Genomic DNA, 20780 nt, shown 5'->3' with positions numbered 1-20780 from the left:
TGAGTTGATCCTCCTCCCTTCCCTGCTGGGCTCTGTGGGGCAGGGCGAGGGGGCTGGTGGAGGGAATGCCATCAGGGTGTGCTGGACACGGCTAGGAGACAGCGCTGCTCTGTCACGTCCATCCTAATCCTGGGACTCGTCGGGTGCTAAGGGCTGCAGGTGCAGACATCTCTGACGGACCTTCAGAGATTCCCTGCCTTTCCACCAGAAAGAAGAAACCACCTCCCCCACCCTGTCATCCTTTCTTCTCGCTTACCAGGTTCTGTCTCTGTGAGACCAGCTGTCCCCAGGAGGATTATTTTCCCCCCAACCTCTTTGTCAAGGTCAATGGGAAACTGTGCCCCCTGCCGGTAAATGCTCTTCCCTTCTTCTGGCCATGACCCCTTCCCTCTTTCAGTTCTTAAATGTTCAGTGCAAACCTATTACAAAGGAGCCATGCCTAGCACAGTGCCTGGGTATGTCATAGGTTGTCCGTTCACTAAGGGATTAACACAATCTCAAGAATACTGAGATAGGGCTGATGCACAAAGGGTTCTGTCAGAACCCAAAGAGGCACATTAGTTCAATCCAGAGGTTGAGGGAAGACTTCTCTGAAGTGATGACCTTAGAGCTAAGAGTTGGAAGAAGTGGGGCATCCCTGTTCTTCCCTCCTCAGGAACTCAGGAAGTAGGTTTCTGTCTCCCTGGTCAATGAATAAGCTCTCCTTTGTCCCCAGGAACGAACCCCCCCCCAACCCTCGATAGTTCTGTAGTTTTGCGAATCACTGAATGGGCCCCCATGTTCTTGGTCACTGAGCGAGCTGGTCTTCCCTCCAGGAAGTGAGTAACTTGAGATAAAAGTGTCTTGACCCATGTCTGCCTTCCCCAGGGTTACCTTCCCCCTACCAAGAATGGGGCTGAGCCCAAGAGGCCTAGCCGCCCGATCAACATCACACCTCTGGCTCGTCTCTCGGCCACAGTTCCCAACACCATCGTGGTCAACTGGTCATCTGAATTTGGACGGGTGAGCAGGGCTGGGGCAGGGAACCTAGAGAAGCCTGCAGGGTGTGAGGGGGACAGCATCCAGTGTCAGAGTTGGGGAAAACATCTTCCTCTGCCCAGACCCACTGTCTGTGGTCCTCCTGGGACAGAGGGTTGGGAAGGTGGTGGTGATGTGCAGAACAGAGGCTAATTGCCTCCCCTCCCTCCATGTAGAACTACTCCTTGTCTGTGTACCTGGTGAGGCAGCTGACTGCGGGGACCCTTCTACAGAAACTCAGAGCAAAGGGTATCCGGAACCCAGACCATTCTCGGGCACTGAGTGAGTAACACCCTGCCCCTTTTTCCCCCCTGATCTGGATCTGAGTCTTCCTGGTCCTCCAGCCTTTATGGTCAGACCCATCCCCCTCTTGTGACAGTACACCTCACGTCACACACGAATCCAACCCTACCCCTAGCCCCTTACCAGTCTTTGTTGTTGAGAAGTCAGCCCAATCTCAGGCACTGAGGGACACCCTTGCGTTCTCAATTATACATCTGCTTTGCACCTCATAGACCCTGCTTCCAGCTTCTTTAGACTGGAGGCTTGTTTTAAAAAAAGATTTTATTTATTTATTTGAGAATGAGAGAGCATGAGTGGGGTAAGGGGCAGAGAGAGAAGCAGACTTCCCGCTGAGCCACTGAGCCTCCCAGGCGCTCCTAGACTGGCAAGAGTCTTAGGGGTCCTCTGATCTGGGTGCCTGGGTGGCTTAGTCATTAAGCATCTGCCTTTGGTTCAGGTCATGATCCCAGTGTCCTGGGATCCCTGCTTAGTGGGAAGCCTGCTTCTCCCTCTCCCACTGCCCCTGCTTCTGTTCCCTCTCTTGCTATGTCTTTCCCTGTCAAATAAATAAATAAAAATCTTTAAAAAAATAAAAAATAAAAAATGAAGAAAAAGGATCCTCTGATCTAACCCTCTTGTGATGCTTCAGTTACCTTTAAGTCATCTCTGTCCCAGTGTCCCACAGCTGTGTTTAAGCATCTTTAGGGACGGGGAACTCTCCCTCACAGCCAGTCTTCATGTGACATCCCCCCAGCCCCCAAAGGCACTCTGCGTGGCTGCCTCTCAGCCAGAGTCGTCTGCTTCTGGCCTCACCGCCTCCTGGGCTTCATCTCCAGCTTTGCTGACCCCGTGGCTCTGGCCTCATTCTTGTTTCAGTCAAGGAGAAACTGACCGCTGACCCGGACAGTGAGGTGGCCACTACGAGTCTCCGGGTGTCACTCATGTGCCCGGTGGGTACAAGGGAGATGAGAAGGGGGAGGGGGAGCTGGATTAAACTCTGGGCCCAGATGAGGGCTCCTAGGGCGACCAGAGTAAGGCCTCCTGGGATGTAGGGACTCTGACCAGAGAACTCCTCTCTTCTCAGCTAGGGAAGATGCGCCTGACAGTCCCTTGTCGGGCCCTCACCTGCGCCCACCTGCAGAGCTTCGATGCTGCCCTTTATCTACAGATGAATGAGAAGAAGCCAACATGGACATGTCCTGTGTGTGACAAGAAGGCTCCTTATGAATCTCTTATCATTGATGGGTAGGGCCACTCTGCTTCCTCTTACCTAGGACCTCCACTAGCGACCCCCCCCCCATCTATATATGGAGAGACCTTCCTTCCCCTCCCATGAACCCCAGCTCTTCACCTATCAATCCCTTTATATGTATAGGTATAATTTTTTACCTTTATAATATACCGTTGACCCTTGAACAGTGTAGGTCCACTTTACACAGATTTTTTTTTTCAATACAGCACAACACATATAAATTTATTTCCTCTTCTTTATGATTTTCTTAATATTTTTCTTTTGTCTAGCTTACCCTATTATAAGAACGCAGTATATGATACACATAACATACAAAATGTGTGTTGATTGTTGATGATATTGGTAAGGCTTTTGGTCAACCGTAGGCTATTGTTATTTAAGTTTTGGGGGGAGTCAAAAGTTATCCATGAATTTTTTTTTAAATAGTAAAGACTTAAAAAAAAAAAAAGATTTATTTACTTGTGAGAGATAGAGAGAGAGAGAGTGCGCATGTGCTTGTGAGGTAGGCGAAAGAGAATATTAAGCAAGCTCTGTGCCCAAAGTGGAGCCTGACATGGGGCTCGATCTCATGACCCTGAGATCACAACTCGAACAGAAACCAAGAGTAGGATGCTCAACTGCCTGCGCCACCTAGGCACCCCATCCATGGATTTTTGATTATGTGGGGTCAGTGCTCTTAACCCCCATGTTGTTCATTGTCAATTGTATATATTTCCAACATTGAGGATTTAAAGCATTAGGCATCATGCTGCGAACTTTGCATGCCTCATCGCATTGAATCCTTATAATTAACCTTGTGAGATGGGTATGGTCATTACAGGTGAGGAAGCTGAGGCCTAGAGAGATTATCTTGCTCAAAGTTCTCAGTGTTACTAAGTGGCAGAGTCAGTGCATTGAACTGATAAAATATATCTCCTAGAACAACTACCTGACCTTTCATTGACAATGGCAAAAAAGTTCTTCTGTGGGCCTGGATATACTGATCTAGCTAATCCTAACCCTCGTCCAGAGCCTAAATGACAATTCTCGTTCCCAGTGCCCTCTTTGAGATGGTTTATAGAGTTTGGTATCTTTGCTCCTTTTGTCTTGTTGCAAGTACCACATGAAACGTGTGCTTAGAATGTTTGGAAAATTAAGCATTTAAAGTTGGCAAATCTCTTTTATATTACCTTACTTTATTTGATTCCGACAACTCAAGAGTTAATAGAGTGAATACAGACAAGGAAACCTCAGTTCCTGAGGTTCAGGAAGGTGAGTCCCAGAACTCCCCGGCTACTGTTCCCAGCCATCTCCCAGCCCCATGAATTCCCATCTCTCCCCTTCCCCCAGCTTATTCATGGAGATACTTAATTCCTGTTCGGATTGTGATGAGATCCAGTTCATGGAAGATGGATCCTGGTGCCCAATGAAACCCAAGAAGGAGGCATCTGAGGTTTGCCCCCCGCCAGGGTATGGGCTGGATGGTGAGTGACCCCCTGTCCCCCAGCTGAACTACATCTTGGATGGCTTCGTCTCTGAGACACAGTCCTCTTACCACCCGCAGGCCTCCAGTACAGCCCAGTCCAAGAGGGCAATCCATCAGAGAATAAGAAGAAAGTTGAAGTTATTGACTTGACAATAGAGAGTTCGTCAGATGAGGAGGACCTGCCCCCGACCAAAAAGCACTGTCCTGTCACCTCAGCTGCCATCCCAGCACTACCTGGAAGCAAAGGGTATGAGGAAATAGGCTGAGTCCACGGCAGAGAGGCAGAGAAAGAAGTCAGGAATGCCTTCTGATCACTGGACAAACCCTAGGGCAGAGAGGGGACTCAGGAGGCTGAGCTGGGTAAGGGCATCTGTGGTTCGCTGGCTGCCTCAGCTCTTCCTCTTTCCTCACAGAGTCCTGACATCTGGTCACCAGCCATCTTCGGTGCTACGGAGCCCTGCAATGGGCACACTGGGCGGGGATTTCCTATCCAGTCTCCCACTACATGAGTACCCACCTGCTTTCCCACTGGGGGCTGATATCCAAGGTAGGACACTGATCACAAGGTGGGCTGTTCCTTGCTACAGCTGCCCCCAAACGAGATCAGAACCCCTGTTCCTTTTCAAAGACTTCTGGCTCTCTTGCCAAGGCTATAATCCAAGGGACTTCTTTGGGGATTTTTTGGCCATGGAGGGGTCGGACAGGAGATTGATTCTGATTTTTCTTTTCTTACCAGGTTTAGATTTGTTTTCTTTCCTCCAGACTGAAAGTCAGGTAAGTGGTCTCTTCTCCCATGAAGCTATCAGATCTCTGAAGATTCCTTTCTAGGCACTGATGCCCTGCCCCCCCACCCCCCTTTTCCCTTGAGACCTAAATCTGCTTCTCTGTGAGGAAAGGCAGGGGCTGGGAGACAGGGGCTGGGCAGTTTATTTCCCTACTAGACCCTACCTGTGCTTCTTCGGATTCTCACCCATGTCTTCTTTGATCTCCTGTTACTGTTCTGTCTTGAGTTTTTAAAATTCTGCCCCCAACTGCTCTCCCTCCAACCACCCCCTTACTGCCCCCCCTGCCCCCCCCCCACAGAGTCATGTGTACTTGGGTGCTGTGCCTGCCCCAGAGGGACATTCCGTGCATTTCAGACGTCCACAAGGCCAAAAACCTAGCAAGCTGGAAGGGCTGTCTCAAGGCAGGGAATAGGGGCAGGGCATGGGTGGGGTGGGGAAGTGGGGGAAAGAGAGTCTCCCCTGCTTCTCAGAGGCTATTTGGGGATCCAAGGGGTTGATTTATCCCAGGATATTTTTGAGATGAGTGACTGGGAGGCGGGTGAAGTCAGGAGAAAATCTTAAACTGTGCCCTTGATTCCTCCCAGCACTATGGTCCCTCCGTCATCACCTCGCTAGATGAACAGGATGCCCTTGGCCACTTCTTCCAGTACCGAGGGACCCCTTCCCACTTCCTGGGCCCACTAGCCCCCACATTGGGGAGCTCTCACCGCAGCACCACTCCAGCACCCCCTCCTGGCCGTGTCAGTAGCATTGTGGCCCCTGGGGGGGCCTTGAGGGAGGGGCCTGGAGGACCCCTATCCTCAGGTCCCTCTTTGGCTGGCTGCCGGTCAGACATCATTTCCCTGGACTGAGTCCCCTGGACGATGGAAACTTCACTGCCTCCCAACACTGAGCAAATACTCCGTGGAGTCCAGACTCCTGGCTACTCTGACCCATCAGGGGGCTTTGGCCCAAGGTCAGAAAGACCTTCATGGATACCTGATTTTGGCCTTCTCTCTGCCTAACAAGGCCAGCACCCAAAGGGTTAATATTTAACCTCTTTTTAAGGACATTTGGGTTCTATTTTTGGAAATGTTCTTTAGATGGCTGGCACATTCCTTTGGGTATGTTAACCTAGGCAGTGGGAGGCACATGGGTTGGGGTGTGAGTTGGGGGAGGGGCCGAATTGGCTGGAGCATCATGGGGAAAGGGCCTTTCTCTTGTCCCCTAGATGCCCTCTCTTCCCCAAACCTATGGTTCTGTTCCTTCCCCACATCCATTGTCTCTTCATGTCCATTCCGTTCTCTTTGGTCAGACAGACAGGCAGACATAGGGACAGAGAACTCTATTTTGGGTTGTAGATTTTTTTGTACATAAACAAGAAAAACCAAAATACTCCAAAGATGATTTCCCCTGCTTCCTACTTCCCAGTATGACTGAGGAGGACATAAGGCCTTAGCTCTGATCCCCAGGGCTTTGGGAGTAGGGCCTGGCCTGTTGCCTCGGTCTCTCTCTATTTATATATTTAAGTTCACAATGTTTCATATGCTGACCAGCTTGGGCCATGAGCTTCAAAAGGCCCATGGCCCCATGGTTAGGTCTGGCTCATTCTGCACCTTTTCTGGGAGGTGGGAAGATCTCATGCTCTCCCCATTCTCCTTTTTCAGGCTCCTCCAGGGCCTAGGGCCTATGTTGTAATTTTACTTTTTATTCTCAAAGTTGTAGCAAAGTTCTTACCCATAATAAAGGTTGTGAATGTCTGTGAGTGTCTTGGAGGTGGGCTGGGGCCAGGGGAATTATGCACTTCCATTTCCAGAGCCCTGGTTTGTGGGGAGGAGGCCCATGTTCTATGCTTCCTTGCAGACCCTGGGCCTACTTTCACATGGGAGGGATGTCCCACTGAGGAGTTCTGGGAGCATTTGTTCTTCCTTCCACTCTTTCATAGAGCATTCAGCCCAATGACGCAGAGCCCTCAAGTCCTTTACCCTTACCTGCCCAGATGTTGCAGCCAGAGCCGGAGGGCAAACTTCGTCCCAGAGCTGACCCTCTCTTTTCCTTCAGCTGTGGTTGGGGTTGTCCGCAGCAGTGTGGACACGGGCAAGGCCAGGGGTCGAGCTCCTCCATCCTCCTTTAGTTCTACTATACTGCATAATGATGGCTCCTGTTTGGGCTGTGCTCCTGTCAGTGGCTTAGCCCTCTTCTATGGAACCCTCCCAGCCACAGGAGCAGGTTCAAGGGGGGTTAAATGACTTGCCCCTTTGGGGGAATGGGACTCAAACCCAGTGGTCAGTGCTAGCCAGCTGAAGCAGGAACCCCTGGAGTTGGATGGACAGTGTCTTTGGTATCATGTGCCCCCTTCATCATCAGCTGACCAGCCCACTCCCGAAATGTCCCCCAGGACACAAAACCCCCCTGAGGAGGGGAAAGAGGTGGGACTATTCAAGTATGTGTTGGTGTGCTGGAGGGTCAGGCCAAAGCTCTTACAGGATGGAGGGTGGTAGCTCCTGGGGGAGATGCCTGGATGTCTCTGTACCATCCTCCATAGTGGCCACTGCAGCTGCTACATCTGGTCCCAGCCACATAAAGGCGCTCACTTCATTTGGGTTTGGTTGGATCCGGGCCTAGGCCAGATAGTTAGATCCCCTTAGCCGTGGCCTCTCTTAGGAGGCCTGTTCTTGACTATGGCCTACCCACAAGTGGAATGGGGAGAGACTTGGGACAGGGGCAAGGTGGGGGAGGCTATTGGATTTCTTGAATATCTCTGACACCCCCCCCACCCCCTGGTCACAGAATTAGTCTGCTTGGGTCTCAAGCCCCCATTTCCTTCCTGCACTGTCAGCCCTACCTGCAGCTGCTGCTGTGACTCCTGGGAGACCACGAGAAGATAGAGAATGATGTGATGGTATTTGGGGAGACCCCAGCTCAGCCTTGGAGGGTAGGCAGACTAGGAGAGAATATAGCAAAAATGAGAACTTCCTAATTCTTTTTGAGACTTTGTAAATATAGCTGAAGAAGTAGAGGGTAGAGATGGTGCAGAAGGGACATAGGTGGGGATTGTGGGTTTGGGGACTCCAAACCATCCACCCACAGTTAATCATTTCCCCTCTGGCCCAGGCACATGTAGGGCTGTTCTTTGGCTTTGGTGGGTTCAAAGTTGCTGAGGGCTCTTGGTTAAATAAGGAAGGGACCTCTTCCAGGTTCCTGTCTCACCTCCCATAACCCCAGAGGGACCCAAGAGAACTGGTCCTGAGGCAGCTGCAATCCACTCTCCTCCCAAAGCTCTCGGAGCCCTCCGTCCAACAGCTGGAAATGAGAATTGCACAGGTCTCCTTCAAGTCCTTTGTTTGCCCCTCCCTCAGCCCACACCCAAGGCAGCCCCAGCCAGAGGTCTCTGGTTTCAGGGCCTCCAGTAAAGGTCGGGTTAGCTGATTGGTTACCTCTTCATCAAGTTCCACGTGCCCACCTGCAACAACAGTGGGACCAATAGGTAAGTGGTGATGGTCTTGGTCAGGAACCACCCCCCTATCATCCCCCACCCCCACACTATACTACCCCTCTCCTCCAGTCGGTGTAGATGCCATTGCAACTCCTTGTGAAAAGGGGACTCACCATATTTGTAGGCTGACCTGTCTTCCTGAGACTGGGATTAGCACTATTGGTGAAGGGCCACTTTCTTCCTGAACTTGGAATTCTGTTCTCAGGGCACTCACCTGGGGGTACCCAGAGGTTGGGAGAAAGGCTGAGGGTGCTTGTCCTTCGGGTTAATAAGACAGTCTGGTCGCTGGACTGCAGAATGACGGCCACACCCAGATCCACACCTCGATTCGTGGGCAGCTCAGACCCCCGAGCCCTGAGCTGCTGCTGGTCCAGTGCCACAAAAGGGCAGAAAGGGGGTCGCTAGTGGGGGTGCGGGGGGGTAGGTGGCCGTTTGGTTTAAGGCTTCAGAAGCCCGGCAAAAATTGGGCAACGCCGCGCGATGGGGGAGGAGGTCGAGTCTGATGGAGCCTGGCCTCTGGCGCCAGCTCCACACCCCACTCCTGCCCCCCACCCCGCTCCCCTTTCTCCCGACCTGGAGCGGAAGCGTGGTCGAAGCGCCTGGGAATGGCCGGTCCGAGAGGACGAGTCGTCCTCGCTTAAAGCCGCAGTGCGTGGGCCACGGCCCGAACCCTGGCCCGGCGCCCAGGAGGCGACACACACTCTGCACGAAGCTCGGCGACACAGGGCGCCCGGACAGGAGCAGCAGCACCCGCGAGGCGGCCATAACGCGGCTTCTGGGCTGTGGTCCGCCTGGCGCCCTCTGCTGGCCCAGCGGCGCCGCCCCGAGTGTTGGGCCGGGTGGGAGAGAGGCCGGGGAAATTTAGGCAGAAGCCTTGGGGAGGAGCCAAGGGTGCAATGCTAGTAAATGACAAAGAAGAAAGCCTCTAATTCCTCGGCTCCTCTTTTTCCTCCCTCTTCTCTTTAGGAGAGTGATTCAGACTGGATGATTTCTCAACTCACATGTTCCCTCCCACCAGCCACAGGCTGTGTATACTTAAGCACCCCTCTGTAGCTCTATACACCCATCTGCTGTAGTAGGTGTCACCTCGAATTAGTGTCTTGACCAGACACCCAGGAAACATTCTTTTCCCCTCCCCTCTCTTTCTTCTCACTCATATGGCAACCCAGTGCAGCAGATTCTATCTCCTTAAAATTTCTCGGATGTCTTGCTCTCTAGCCTCCATTGTTCTAGTCCTAGCTTTACTCATATTCTGCCAGAGATACTACTGCACATCTCCAAATAGTCCTTCCCCTACCAGTTCATTATCTAGGGTGCTTCCAGAGTGATCTTTCTCAAACAGATCTCATCATCTTGCTTCCAACTGCTTAGAAGATAAACTACTAAGCACAGTATATTGAGGACCCCCTCACCCCCAAACCCCTTGCTCCTGTGGGCTGTCCAGCCTCAATGCTGGCAGGACTTAGGCCCTGTTTTCTGGTTATATCCTATTTGCACTTCTTCCTGGAACCAGGCTCTGCTTCCTTCTGGGACCCTTTCCCCCTCCTACCTGGCAAATCCTCTTCTTTCATAAGACAGATTATCACTTTCTCTGCAATTGCTTTCTTTCTTGACCCTTTTCCCTCTTGCCTCTCTGTATACAGTACTTTTCTGCTAGAGCCCCACCCAGTATTTCCTTGTATTTGTCTCCTCCCACTAGGCTGTGTGTATAAGGCTTATTCATCTTTGTATCCCTAAAGCCTAGCCCACTCCTGGGCACATAACAGTTGCTCAGTAAAGAATGGTGAGTGGCTTGAAGGCAGAGACAGCAACTTATTGATCCTGGTATATTATATCCAGTATAATGGCTAGCAGTTAATTGGCACTTGATCGAACAATTCAATTCATTAATCTTAATGAATTAGAGAGAATGGACATTGAAGAGGAAACTGAAGAGACTGTAATAGCACCTACCTGCTTTAAATGAACTGAAGCTGCTGGGACAAATTACATCAGGTAGGTTAATTATCTACCCACGTCACTAAGAGAGAAAACTTAGAATTGCTGCTTTTAAGAAACCATGAAGAAGAGGAAGGCAATGACTTCTTGAGTCCTTACCGTATGCCAGGCATTGTGCTAAGTCTTACATACACGGTTTCAGATGTGCTAGAAGCCTTGAGCTGGCAAGTTGTATTTTATCCGTAGATTCCAATGTGAATGCTGGGGCCAATCTAGGTATCTTTCAGAACCTGCTAGTTCTGAAAATAGCTTTTACTTCCCTCTGTGTGGGTATCTTTAATATTCCCTACATTTGTGTGTGTGTGTGTGTGATTACAACTTTTTTTTTTTTTTAAAGATTTTATTTATTTATTTGACAGACAGAGATCACAAGTAGGCAGAGAGGCAGGCAGAGAGAGAGAGGAGGAAGCAGGCTCCCTGCTGAGCAGAGAGCCCGATATGAGGCTCGATCCCAGGACCCTGGGATCATGACCTGAGCCGAAGGCAGAAGCTTTAACCCACTGAGCCACCCAGGTGCCCCGTGTGTGATTACAACTTAACAAAATAAAGAATAGGGGTAGCCTTTTGAGAACAGAATGAACTGCTTAGGAAGAAGTTTCTTCCACTGCCATGGATATTCAAACACAGGCTTAGCTTAACTTAATGCATCTAATAGATGATTAATCTAGTTGACTTGAGGTCCTTTCTCCCAATGAGATCTGATGAGTGGAGAATACAATGATGAGGACAATACAGGATCAGCAAACTTCAAAAAACATGTCAAACTCTTTCTGATGTTTTCTGGGCAGTAGAGATAGAGAGGGCATTTCAATATAAGAATCGGCAATGGGGGCACCTGGGTGGCTCGGTCGGTCGGGCAACTGCTTTCGGCTCAGGTCATGATCCCAGGATCAAACCCCATGCTGGGCTCCTGCTCAGTAGAGAGTATGCTTCTCCCTCTTCCCCTGCTCATTCCTACTCCTTCCTTCTCTCTCTCATGTGCACACACTTGCTCACTTTCCCTCTCAAATAAATTAAAAAAAAAAAAAAAGATATTTGCAATGTATCTCACTGCAGAGAATGCATCAGTCACCTCCTTTATTTTTCCTTCCAACCGCCCCAGATTTTTTGAGAAAGGCTCTTCTTCTGGGTCATTGCCTCTTCATGGTGCTCTCAATATATGACTCCAGTAGGAAGATGGTTTCATCCACTTGGATTTCACTGGCATCCAACCTGAGTGAAAAAGTGAAAGCATTTACACAGACTGAACATTCATTATTTAAGATCAGAGGCCATGCAGAATGGCACTGAGGGCATTTTAAGAGATGGTTTGACGGGGGAGGTGACTGCAAAAGTCCAGGAAAGAAGTGATAAAGGCCTGCATGAGGACCAAGATGAAAGGCCAGATTTGAGACACATTATTGAAGTTAAATCAACAGACTTGGTGAACAAGAGTGTGCGATAAGGCAGTAGAAGCTGAAATGCTTTTAGAGTTTTTAAGCCTGGGAAAACAGGTGGATTAAATTCTGCCAACTGAGCTGGGGAAGAAGAGGGTGCGTTTAGGTTTGCTTGGGTGAGGTTGGAAGGGTAACAGGGTGTTGAGGTGGACTTCTCTGGAAGGTATTTTGAAACATAGGTTGGAGATTTATGATGCTTACTTGTTGACATTACGCTTCAGGGTTTCTAGCTGCTGGCGTTCAGGAGCTGTGATCATCTCCTCTATTTCTTGGAGTTGTGCCTCCTCTGCACCTGTAGCCTGCATAGATGCGATAATGGCTTCCACCCTCTGAGACTTTTCTAGTAGACGCCTGTCAGACAAACACAGCTCTGAGGCATGTCCCTCTTGTTGACTCTTTTACCATTTTGGCATAACTCCTTCTTCTCCCATGTTCCTGGTCAAAGTGGATATTGCCACCTTCCAAAGATAGTTTTTACAAGTTTAACTAGAAATATGACTTTGCTCCTGAAACTCTTACTGCCTCTCATTTGCACTTAAAGTTTAATGCCAATTTGTACATTTCCTATAAATTTAAACTGCAAAATTATTTCACTGGGGGTATATCATAACAGTTTAGAATAATGTATGATTTATGTCAACCTAAGCCAATAATTCAATGCAACTAGATTTGTTATTGTCTCTCTTGGTTCTTATTTCTATAGGATATTCCCCTTCAAGACTTTGACCTTGAAAAATGTTAATTACTCAACTGAAAATGCTACTCACTTGTTCTCTTTGGTTTCAAATTGTCTCCTTTCTATCAAGTTGGCTATGCTCTGAGGGGAGAGAAGAAATGCACATGGTTCTATTTAGTAGCTCAAGTAAAATGGCTAAAGGCGGCATGAGGGTGAGCCTTATCTGTGTGGAGGGAATGGGGAGAGGGTCCAGAAGAAATCACCTTGTAGCATCTGTGCAGCAACATTCGGGCAGCTGACAGGATGTTCACGGTATATAAATAGAAGGTCCTGGATGGGGCATGGTCTGGCGTTTTGGGAATTTCCTATTTGTCCATAGAAAGAAAGAGAAGAGAAATCACACTGTTCTTCAGAAATGGCAAAGTAAACACCTGTCCCATTCAGAGCAACTCAGCTCTCTCTTTCACTTATACTTTCCTCTTCCCCAGTCATTCAGTATCTGTGGCAAAATCAGCCACATGGAGAGCTTTTTCTATTTGACTGTAGGCATCCTCAGTGAGGAAGAAAGAGAAGGCAATTAACATTTTCTGAGCAATGCTTATGTGTCATGTTGATCATATTTGATCTTTAGGACAAATCATATTATTCTTTATATCATAGTATTCCTTTTATCATTGTTATTATCATATCATATATCATATCATATCAAATCATATTATTCTTTATATCATTTTACTGATGAGAAAATGATGGTAGGCAGCGTTAACTGGATCAGAGGCAGAACTGATTCTGACTCCCAGATCCACTGTCTGTCCCCTCATAGGGCATACTACATGGCTGTGCACATCGTGCACATTGGCAGATTTCATCTATAATAGACTTAAGGGCTGAGGAAAGGACAAATCGTAAGGACTAAGAACTAAGGAAAAAGGGCAATTCTGGGTGATTTCATGGCTGTGCCTCTTTTTAACCAGGCTACTTAAAGTTTCCCAATTCTCTTTCAAGTCCTTGCTATGTCTCTATAATTCTTTTTTTTTTTTTTTCTCCTTTTCCTATCTCAGAGTTGGAAACAGAGTTTGCTTGGGGTTCAGGATGTTTGCCTCAGAAGTTTCTTTCACCCTCAGCTAGCTCCCTTGGTTGGGGACTGTTATGCCACTGGTTACCTGGAGTGATATGAAATTTCCCGAGAGCATTTTGTAAAGCATATCCTTTGCCTCCTTTGCTGGAATCATTGCAAAGTCTTCTACCTGCTTCTGTTCCAGGTGTTTCTTTTGCAAAACTAGACGGAATATTCTGGCACAGCGAGACCCAAACCTGGGAAAGAATAAAGACTAAAGAAGGCAAATGACATGACACAGATTAGTTTTAGCTACTAGTCACAAATGGCGGTTGCTCTGTATCCATGGAGCCAGGACCAGAGAGAAGAACAGTGATCAGGGATTTCTTTTACAACTTCACAGATAGTTAATGATACTGCTAATCACAATGGAGTTACCAACTGCTGACTCACCTGAGTACCTGAGTTCCTGCATTTTAAGTAAAGGCTTTCAGAAGCCTGGTTAAATGGCATCATTAGGAATTAGGCAGTATGGTATTTAGAGTGAAGAACAGTAGTGGATGGGATCTGTAGCAATCCAGTGGAAAAATGGGCAAAATGCACCAAGAAGTGTGAATACTGGGTGCCTACATAATGATCAAGTTGCTTATTCAAATAAAGTGTGGAAAGGAAGTGTCTGACCCCAACCCTGAGCAGGGTGACCATCTTACCTCTCCTGTACGACAGACTCCAGAGTGGCTGTGGCTAGAGATCCGAGAGCTTTATGCAAGTCTTCATGCAGAGCATTAAGGTCAATAATGTTTTGGCCTGGTCACTATGATCTTAGTTTTAATCCTACATCTCTAATTCAAAATTGAAATGCTATTTTGTTTTTCACATTAGTCTCATTTATGGTATGTAAGTATTTCAATAACTCAATTTACTAGGATTTAAGTCAGGCTTTTGTTTAACTAAAATTTGGCTAATTAAAAGTCCTTTTTACTTCTTTATCATCAATGTATTAGTTCAATTTTCTGACTTATTTAGTCTACTGAATATTATCTAATCTTTTTTGCATTAAGTCACCATTCCTCTTCATAGTTCAGGCTGCCTGACTATAAGGAAATAATGGGTAAGGATACTGATGACATACATTCCTCCACCACTGTCGCCAGACTTTCCAACAAACTCTAGCTATTAAAACAAAAACAAAAACAGAGAGACACAAAGAGTGTTAACTGAATGGAAAGTCCAGTGATTCTATTTCCAAAGGAGCAAATCTGGCCAAGAGTCTGTAGCAGGTAGCCTTCCTATCAGATGATGGTAAAGAAACTATCTGAGCTAGGTAGGTAGAAAATGAGGCTACGGAAGAAGGATAACAGGTTTCAGTGGCAGAAATAAACTGTAAACACAGCAGGAGAAAAGAAAAAACAGACTTACTGGATCATCTGCCAGCAGAGTGAGATACTGATCAAGAACTTGTTTAGAGATGTTATAGCCAACAGGTAGGGATCTGAAGATCTATGGAGCAAAAAGAGATGGTGAAAATGGGTTTGGAAACTTAGAATTGCTGACATTATTGAAATAAAGATGTTTTAATTTCAGATATCATAACTATAAATATGTCCAAATATACAGCGATATTGTTTCTAAGAGTAAAAAACGAGAAACAATCCAAATGTACAATAATAAGGAACTAATTAAAATAGAGTACAGCATGGCCACTAAATGGAACATGAAACTGCCATAAGAAATGAGATCTACATATATATACTGACATGAAAAAGAAGGCTTCGATACACTGTCATATGAAAAAAGCAACCTTAGAACAGTTTATAGAGTATAATCCTATTTTTTTTGCTAAAAAAATGCATATAACTACATAAATGTTTTTGCTAAAAAATATACATATAACTACATAAAAAATACATACAACTACTTTAAAAAATATACATATAGCCACATTAAAAAAAAGGTCTGAATAAATATAGGTATCAAACTATGAACAAGAATACCCAGGGCTGGGCTGGGATCACACAAAATTACATACATATTTAAACAGATATGTTACATACAATAACAAGCCCAGATTTTAGAGGTTCAGTCTGATGAGTGTTGACAATTACATATACCCATGTAACTACCACCCACAATAAGATACAGAACATGCCCACCATTCCTAAAAGTTTAGGGGCTACAACTTAACAAATATTATACATTTCTATGTAGATCATGTAATTACTTTTGCTGAAAGAAAAGAAGCCTGAAATTTTTGTTTAATAATAAGTTTAAAATTTTAAAAATACTATAAAGTATAAATACTATTTATACTATAAAATACTTCCATTTTATAAAGTGTAAATATAACTATATTTAATATGGGTAAATGTAATGAAATAGAATATAAATAAAATGTATTTGATACATTAAGTATTCATGTTTTAAGAAACACACATACTAAAAACAAATTTAAAATACGCAAAATAAGTACACTGAACAAAACAAATATAAGTGGCCAAATAATGTTTTGAGCACCAACAAAATTTCTCAGATTCCAAACAGTGGATTCTTAGAACAATTAGGAATAGCTTTACTTTGACCAAGAAAATGGTTTAGGTTCTTAAAGGATGGATTCCTGAAACCAAGTATTTCAGTACCTACCACCTGAAGAAAATCCTTGTCTCACCTCAAACAATAAAAACTCTTTCAAAGGCTCAGATCTCAACCTCATCCCAGGCTCTGTGTATAAGAATTAAAATATCCAATAGTCTGTCAGACTAGTACTACAAGAACATGAAAATCACCTCATTGGAAGACAATGGCTGGGTGAAGGGGGCAGCAGAGGGAGTGGTAATCTCACTCATCCGAAGCATAGTCCGCACGATCTCGCTGCTGGTCTGGGTTTGAAAAGTGAACTGCAATTCAGAATTCACTCTGCTGTGATGGCTCTGGCTATATGCCAATGGCCATATCTGGCAAATAAGTGAATGTTACTGATTCAGGCCACCGTCCCACCCACTTAGGTATCACCTGGTCCATCCTGTTGGCAACTGCGCTGACAATGGCTTGGTCACGGAAGTGCTGGTGGAATCTGTCAAGGTTGGCCTGCCAATAAATCCCATCATCTGGAATGGGCTGGGAGGAGAAAAGGATTAGAGGGAAACATTTAGACACAGTGTATGTGGTGAGTTTTCTGGTAAGGAGCTTGGATTTAACTGTTCACTATTTCTTAGTAGCAATTACATGGAGTAGAAAAAAATCATTTAATCATGTGGATTAGTGCCTTGACAAGACAAATTCACAATATCCAAATAGAGATTCTCTAAACTCACTTATAATCTTTCTCTATCTGAACTCTTCTCTAGTATCCTAAAGTCTCCCATTTATCCCTCTCTTCTTGCTCTCAGCACATGACCTTGCCTCTTATTTCAGAGAGAGAAAACAGAAGGCCTTTTTTTGGCATAAGATGCTGCCTCTGTCCAATGACTGAAGTAAGTTAAGCCTCAGAAGGGAGACAGCAATGGAGTTTACACTTTGTTAGTTTATTCTTTGTCAATATTTAATGACATTCATAATCTTACTACTTCTCAACCTTGTGAACTCTCTTGGGGCTTGTTATCTAGGTGCTCTTTCTGCCTTGCCTCAGGATGAGGACTCCTAGTCCTGTTACCTCTTTGTTATCTGTGCTATGTTTTGATCTCTTGGCTTTTGGCTCCCCAGTAGCATCTTCATCAGATGATCTTCTCCTTTTACCCTTCCCTGCCAAATAAAACAGATGAACAGCTGCGTTACATCTCATATGAAGATAGAAAATCACTGAACCTCAGAGCAGGTGTCCCTCCATCCCAAGACATCTCCAGCTGCCTCTAGGTTAATGTTGCTAGGGAGGCTGAGAAGCTACAAGAAATTCAAGGCAATGATGAAGTCATTTGAAGCTCAACATATGCAAAAAATAAAGTACTAACTTTCTCCCTCAAACTGCTCCTGCTCCAAATACTTCCTTTCAGTGAGTGGAGGAGGACCATCCTCCTCCACATGCAAGTCAGACACAGAGTCATTCTTGGCACCTCTGTCTCCTTCACCTTTCTGTATCTAATTTTTCACTGGGTTTGTCAATATTTTACCTCTACCCCATCCTTTCTGCAAGCAGGAAAATCTTTTAAAAATACAAATTAGATCCTGTCATGTCCTTTAAATCCTTTAGTGGTTTTCCTTTGCTCTTAGGATAAAGAACAGACACTGTATGAGGTCCTGCATGATCTAGCCCCTGCCTTTCTATCCTTATCACATGGCTCTCTTAGCTCACTGTCCCTTAACTACATTAACCCATATTTTATTTCCTCAACTATCCTATTTTTTTTCCTCACTGCACTTTTGCCAAAAATGTTTATCCTCTGTACCCCTTCATACATTATTTCACTGGTTAGTTTAAAATCTTAGCTCAAATGCGATTTTCTCAAAAAAACATGCGCTCTAAACTCCGATAAATCTAGTCCCCTGTTAAATATTTTCATAACATCTCATACTTTTGCCTGGGTGGCTGAGTCGGTTAAGCATCTGTCTTCACCTCAGGTCCTGATCCCAGGGTCATGCATCGGGCTCCCTGTACCACAGGGAGCCTTCTTCTCCCTCTGCCTCTGCCTCCCCTTAACCCTGCCTAACTCTCATGAATGAATAAAGAAAATCTTTAAAAAGAAAAAAAAAAAAACCACACACCTCATACTTTTCCTCCATAGTACTCACGTGGTTATTTGATTAATCAAAGTCTTTCGTATTAGACTTAAGCCCCAAAAGGACAGAGACTTGAGTATCTAGCACAGGGTAAATTTGTGATAACTGATTCATTCATTCATTTAACAATTATTGAGGAAGAATCCACAAGTAGGGCAAGTCACAGCCCCATGGGTCAAAATTCCTTACCAATCAAACTAAGTTTAGGAACCAGGTACATGTCCTTTTCACTGATGACAAGAATGGGGGCAGGTGGCAGTGGACCCGGGTCTGAATTCTCAGTGGCAGGCACCCAGGGGCAACGCTGTACGAAGTGTGTGTCTGCTAGTCGCATAAATGTGTTTGATACCTCAGCATAGTCCATGGTCTTGCCATCTGTACAATAGGAGGAAAGAGGCCGATGAGACGGCTTAAGTTAGTTGAGGGTCCAGTCCTGCAGCCAGCCAATCTACACTTTTGCTAACAGCTATGGATATGCTACTGACCCTCCATAGTCTCTGTGAGTCGGTCTGCCACTTTCTTCACAACAGCTGACATTGTCATTTTGCCATTCAGTAGCAGCTCCTCCACAATGAGCTCTCCAGTGTCGCTATACAGTGTTTTGGCAGTATAGATATACCGGGGATACCTAAGCATTCGCAACACACGGCTGCACTGGGCTTCATACTCCACTACACCACGTTTGTGCACTTGATATATCACCAGGTTATGCTGGATGAGCACACAAAGGGCTTTTTTCACCTAGATAGGACCCAAAAGAGACAAAAGATCTAAAGACACAGCTCATTTTTGTTGTCAATTTTTGTCCAACAATTTACTAAGTATTCAGAGATAGCTGGGGTGCCTGGGTGGCTCAGTTGTTAAGCCTTTGGCTCAGGTCATGATCTCAGGGTCCTGGGATTGAGTCCAACATCAGGCTCTCTGCTCAGCGGGGAGTCAGCTTCTCCCTCTCAATCTCCCTCTCTCTCTCAAAAAAATAAATAAATTCTCAAAAAAAAAAAAAATGAATGAAAGCAAATTAATGTCACCCACACATACCTGATCCAGCGATGTGCCTGTGTCGTGGGCAATTACTCTCAGTGGCTGGCTGCCTGTTCTGATTAGGTGGACTCCAATTTTTTCTACAATCTCTCCAAAATGCTCTTGCAGCAACAAAGAACAAAGTTTAATTTCTGCTTGAGTCATTGTACTGAGGAGTCTCTTATGCTGGAAGTAAAGCTGCTGAGTGTAAATTCACGTGTTTTCTGGAGGGCAATTTTGACATTAGAAATTTTTAAAATTTCATTTTAGATACTCTGTCTCAAGAAAATAATAAAAATGTCACTGTTATTCTCATTATAGTGATAAACTAGAAACAACCTAATGTCTAACAATAAGGAGTTAATTCAATAAATGATGGCATACCCACACGGTGGAATACTAGCCACCACTTAAAGTATAGTACGTATGAGCACAGAAAATTGTTCATTAAGTGAAAGAAATAGATTAGAAAGCAAAATGTAGAGGAAAATTCAATTATTACCAAAAAAAGTACATATACATAGAAAAAAAGACTGGAAGATTATATACCAAATTTACCTTTATGGGATTACGTATGATTCTAATTTTCCTTAAAAATTGGGTGTAAATGGTTTTGCGATGTCATAGACTTTAGATTCTATACTTCATTGATTGTAAGACTTAAGGCCACTGTTCACAGCCCTATGGGAATGAACAGGTAGTGTCATTCCCAGTCCATGAAAAAAATGACAACTTAGAAAAAGAAAATGAGGTAAAGGAAAGCTTCTCAACTGGGTGTTTCAAATAGGAGATGAAGTATGTTGTCTGAAGGGCAGTATTTAATTCTAAAATTCCTACTCCTTCAAAAAGCAGACACAAACAGAAACAGACACAGTTGACTATACAGTATAATTATTTCCTTATTATCCCAAGTGCTCCCAATCATCGGTTTGTTCATTTATTTGCCCCAATCCCCAGAGGCCAAGTCTCTGCCTCTCAGCTCAATATTCCCAACCACACGTCTTTGGGGAAGCATCCTCAGACCCTGTGCCATCCCGGAAAAGCACTTCCAAGGAGCTTAGCTCCTGGCTGTTCACTCCCTTCACGCAGGTCCCCGTTCCAGACTTGGTCCCTTCGTCCAGAGACAGGGCCGCTTCGTCCAGGTAGCTTTTTCCACTAACCTCTGGGTCAATGCAATCTAATGCTGCCGAGTCGCCCACGGCGGCTTCTTACGGCTCCCGCGGGCCGCCGGGGCAGAGGGGGAGCCCACGGCCCTTTCTCGCAGAAAGAGTGACAGCCCGGAAGGAGGTAAAGAGGAACAACGCGGGCCGCTCTACCCCGGAGTTTCGGTGGTTTCCGGTGACGCTCTTTCTTTCTTCTCGCTGGAAGGCTGGAGGACCTGCGAGCCGCTGTCTGAAGAGCCGGCGGGCGGGCTGCGGCGGGCGGACTCTCCTTCCTGCGCCTCTTTGGTGCTGGGAGGCGGGCCGCGGGGTCGCCGTCCGCGCCGCCGGCTCGCTGGGCCCGGCGGGCTCACGTGACCGACGCGGGCTCTGGGGCGGTCGGCCGCGCTGAGGAAGCGGCGGCGGCCAAGGCGGCTACCGCAGGCGGGTGGTAGCGGCCTGACAAGG

General features: G+C 46.1%; 3 protein-coding genes across 13 annotated transcripts in view; 1 reads left to right on the top strand and 2 right to left on the bottom strand.

Moving 5' to 3' along the window:
- PIAS3 (protein inhibitor of activated STAT 3) overlaps positions 1-4195 on the top strand; it is a gene marked incomplete at its 5' end in the record, with an annotated part of 8382 nt that extends 4187 nt beyond the window's left edge. The window contains 6 exons of the mRNA XM_082688574.1: positions 260-350; positions 868-1002; positions 1194-1299; positions 2176-2249; positions 2384-2544; positions 3881-4195. Of these exons, the coding sequence (XP_082544700.1) occupies positions 260-350; positions 868-1002; positions 1194-1299; positions 2176-2249; positions 2384-2544; positions 3881-4022 (709 nt within the window). The 3' untranslated portion in view covers positions 4023-4195. The remainder of the gene's footprint in view (positions 1-259; positions 351-867; positions 1003-1193; positions 1300-2175; positions 2250-2383; positions 2545-3880) is intronic.
- NUDT17 (nudix hydrolase 17) lies at positions 3710-10565 on the bottom strand. Of its 5 annotated transcripts, none has more exons than XR_014299288.1 (8): positions 8850-10565; positions 8491-8677; positions 8218-8243; positions 7991-8083; positions 7626-7724; positions 7265-7401; positions 6772-6941; positions 3710-4250 (listed from the first exon to the last, which is right to left on the bottom strand). XR_014299288.1 is itself a non-coding variant. In XM_082685143.1 (8 exons), the coding sequence occupies exons 1-8, from the start codon at positions 9039-9041 to the stop codon at positions 4247-4249; spliced, it is 852 nt and encodes a 283-aa protein (XP_082541269.1). In that variant the 5' UTR covers positions 9042-9769; the 3' UTR covers positions 3710-4246. The 5 variants fall into 5 exon arrangements, 3 of the variants coding, with proteins under 3 accessions (XP_082541269.1, XP_082541268.1, XP_082541270.1); XR_014299289.1 differs by having other exon boundaries at positions 6772-6919; XM_082685143.1 differs by having other exon boundaries at positions 6772-6924; positions 8491-8638; positions 8850-9769.
- Positions 10566-11334: 769 nt separating this feature from the next.
- POLR3C (RNA polymerase III subunit C) lies at positions 11335-20457 on the bottom strand. Of its 7 annotated transcripts, none has more exons than XM_082685129.1 (16): positions 20334-20425; positions 19732-19854; positions 19192-19397; positions 18639-18894; positions 18343-18528; positions 17093-17181; positions 16453-16557; positions 16227-16337; positions 14863-14943; positions 14565-14616; positions 14154-14214; positions 13550-13700; positions 12650-12751; positions 12478-12527; positions 11912-12061; positions 11335-11486 (listed from the first exon to the last, which is right to left on the bottom strand). In XM_082685129.1, exons 3-16 carry the CDS (start codon positions 19336-19338, stop codon positions 11405-11407), a joined length of 1623 nt encoding a protein of 540 aa, XP_082541255.1. In that variant the 5' UTR covers positions 19339-19397; positions 19732-19854; positions 20334-20425; the 3' UTR covers positions 11335-11404. The 7 variants fall into 7 exon arrangements, with proteins under 7 accessions (XP_082541255.1, XP_082541258.1, XP_082541254.1 ...); XM_082685132.1 differs by having other exon boundaries at positions 16227-16319; XM_082685128.1 differs by lacking the exon at positions 19732-19854 and having other exon boundaries at positions 20334-20457.
- Between the last annotated feature and the right edge of the window lie 323 nt (positions 20458-20780).

Source organism: Mustela nivalis, assembly GCF_964662115.1.
Source record: "Mustela nivalis genome assembly, chromosome: 10".
Classification (NCBI taxonomy): Eukaryota; Metazoa; Chordata; class Mammalia; order Carnivora; family Mustelidae; genus Mustela; species Mustela nivalis.
Note: the sequence above shows the minus strand (reverse complement) of the source record. Positions and strands in the feature narration are given on the sequence as shown.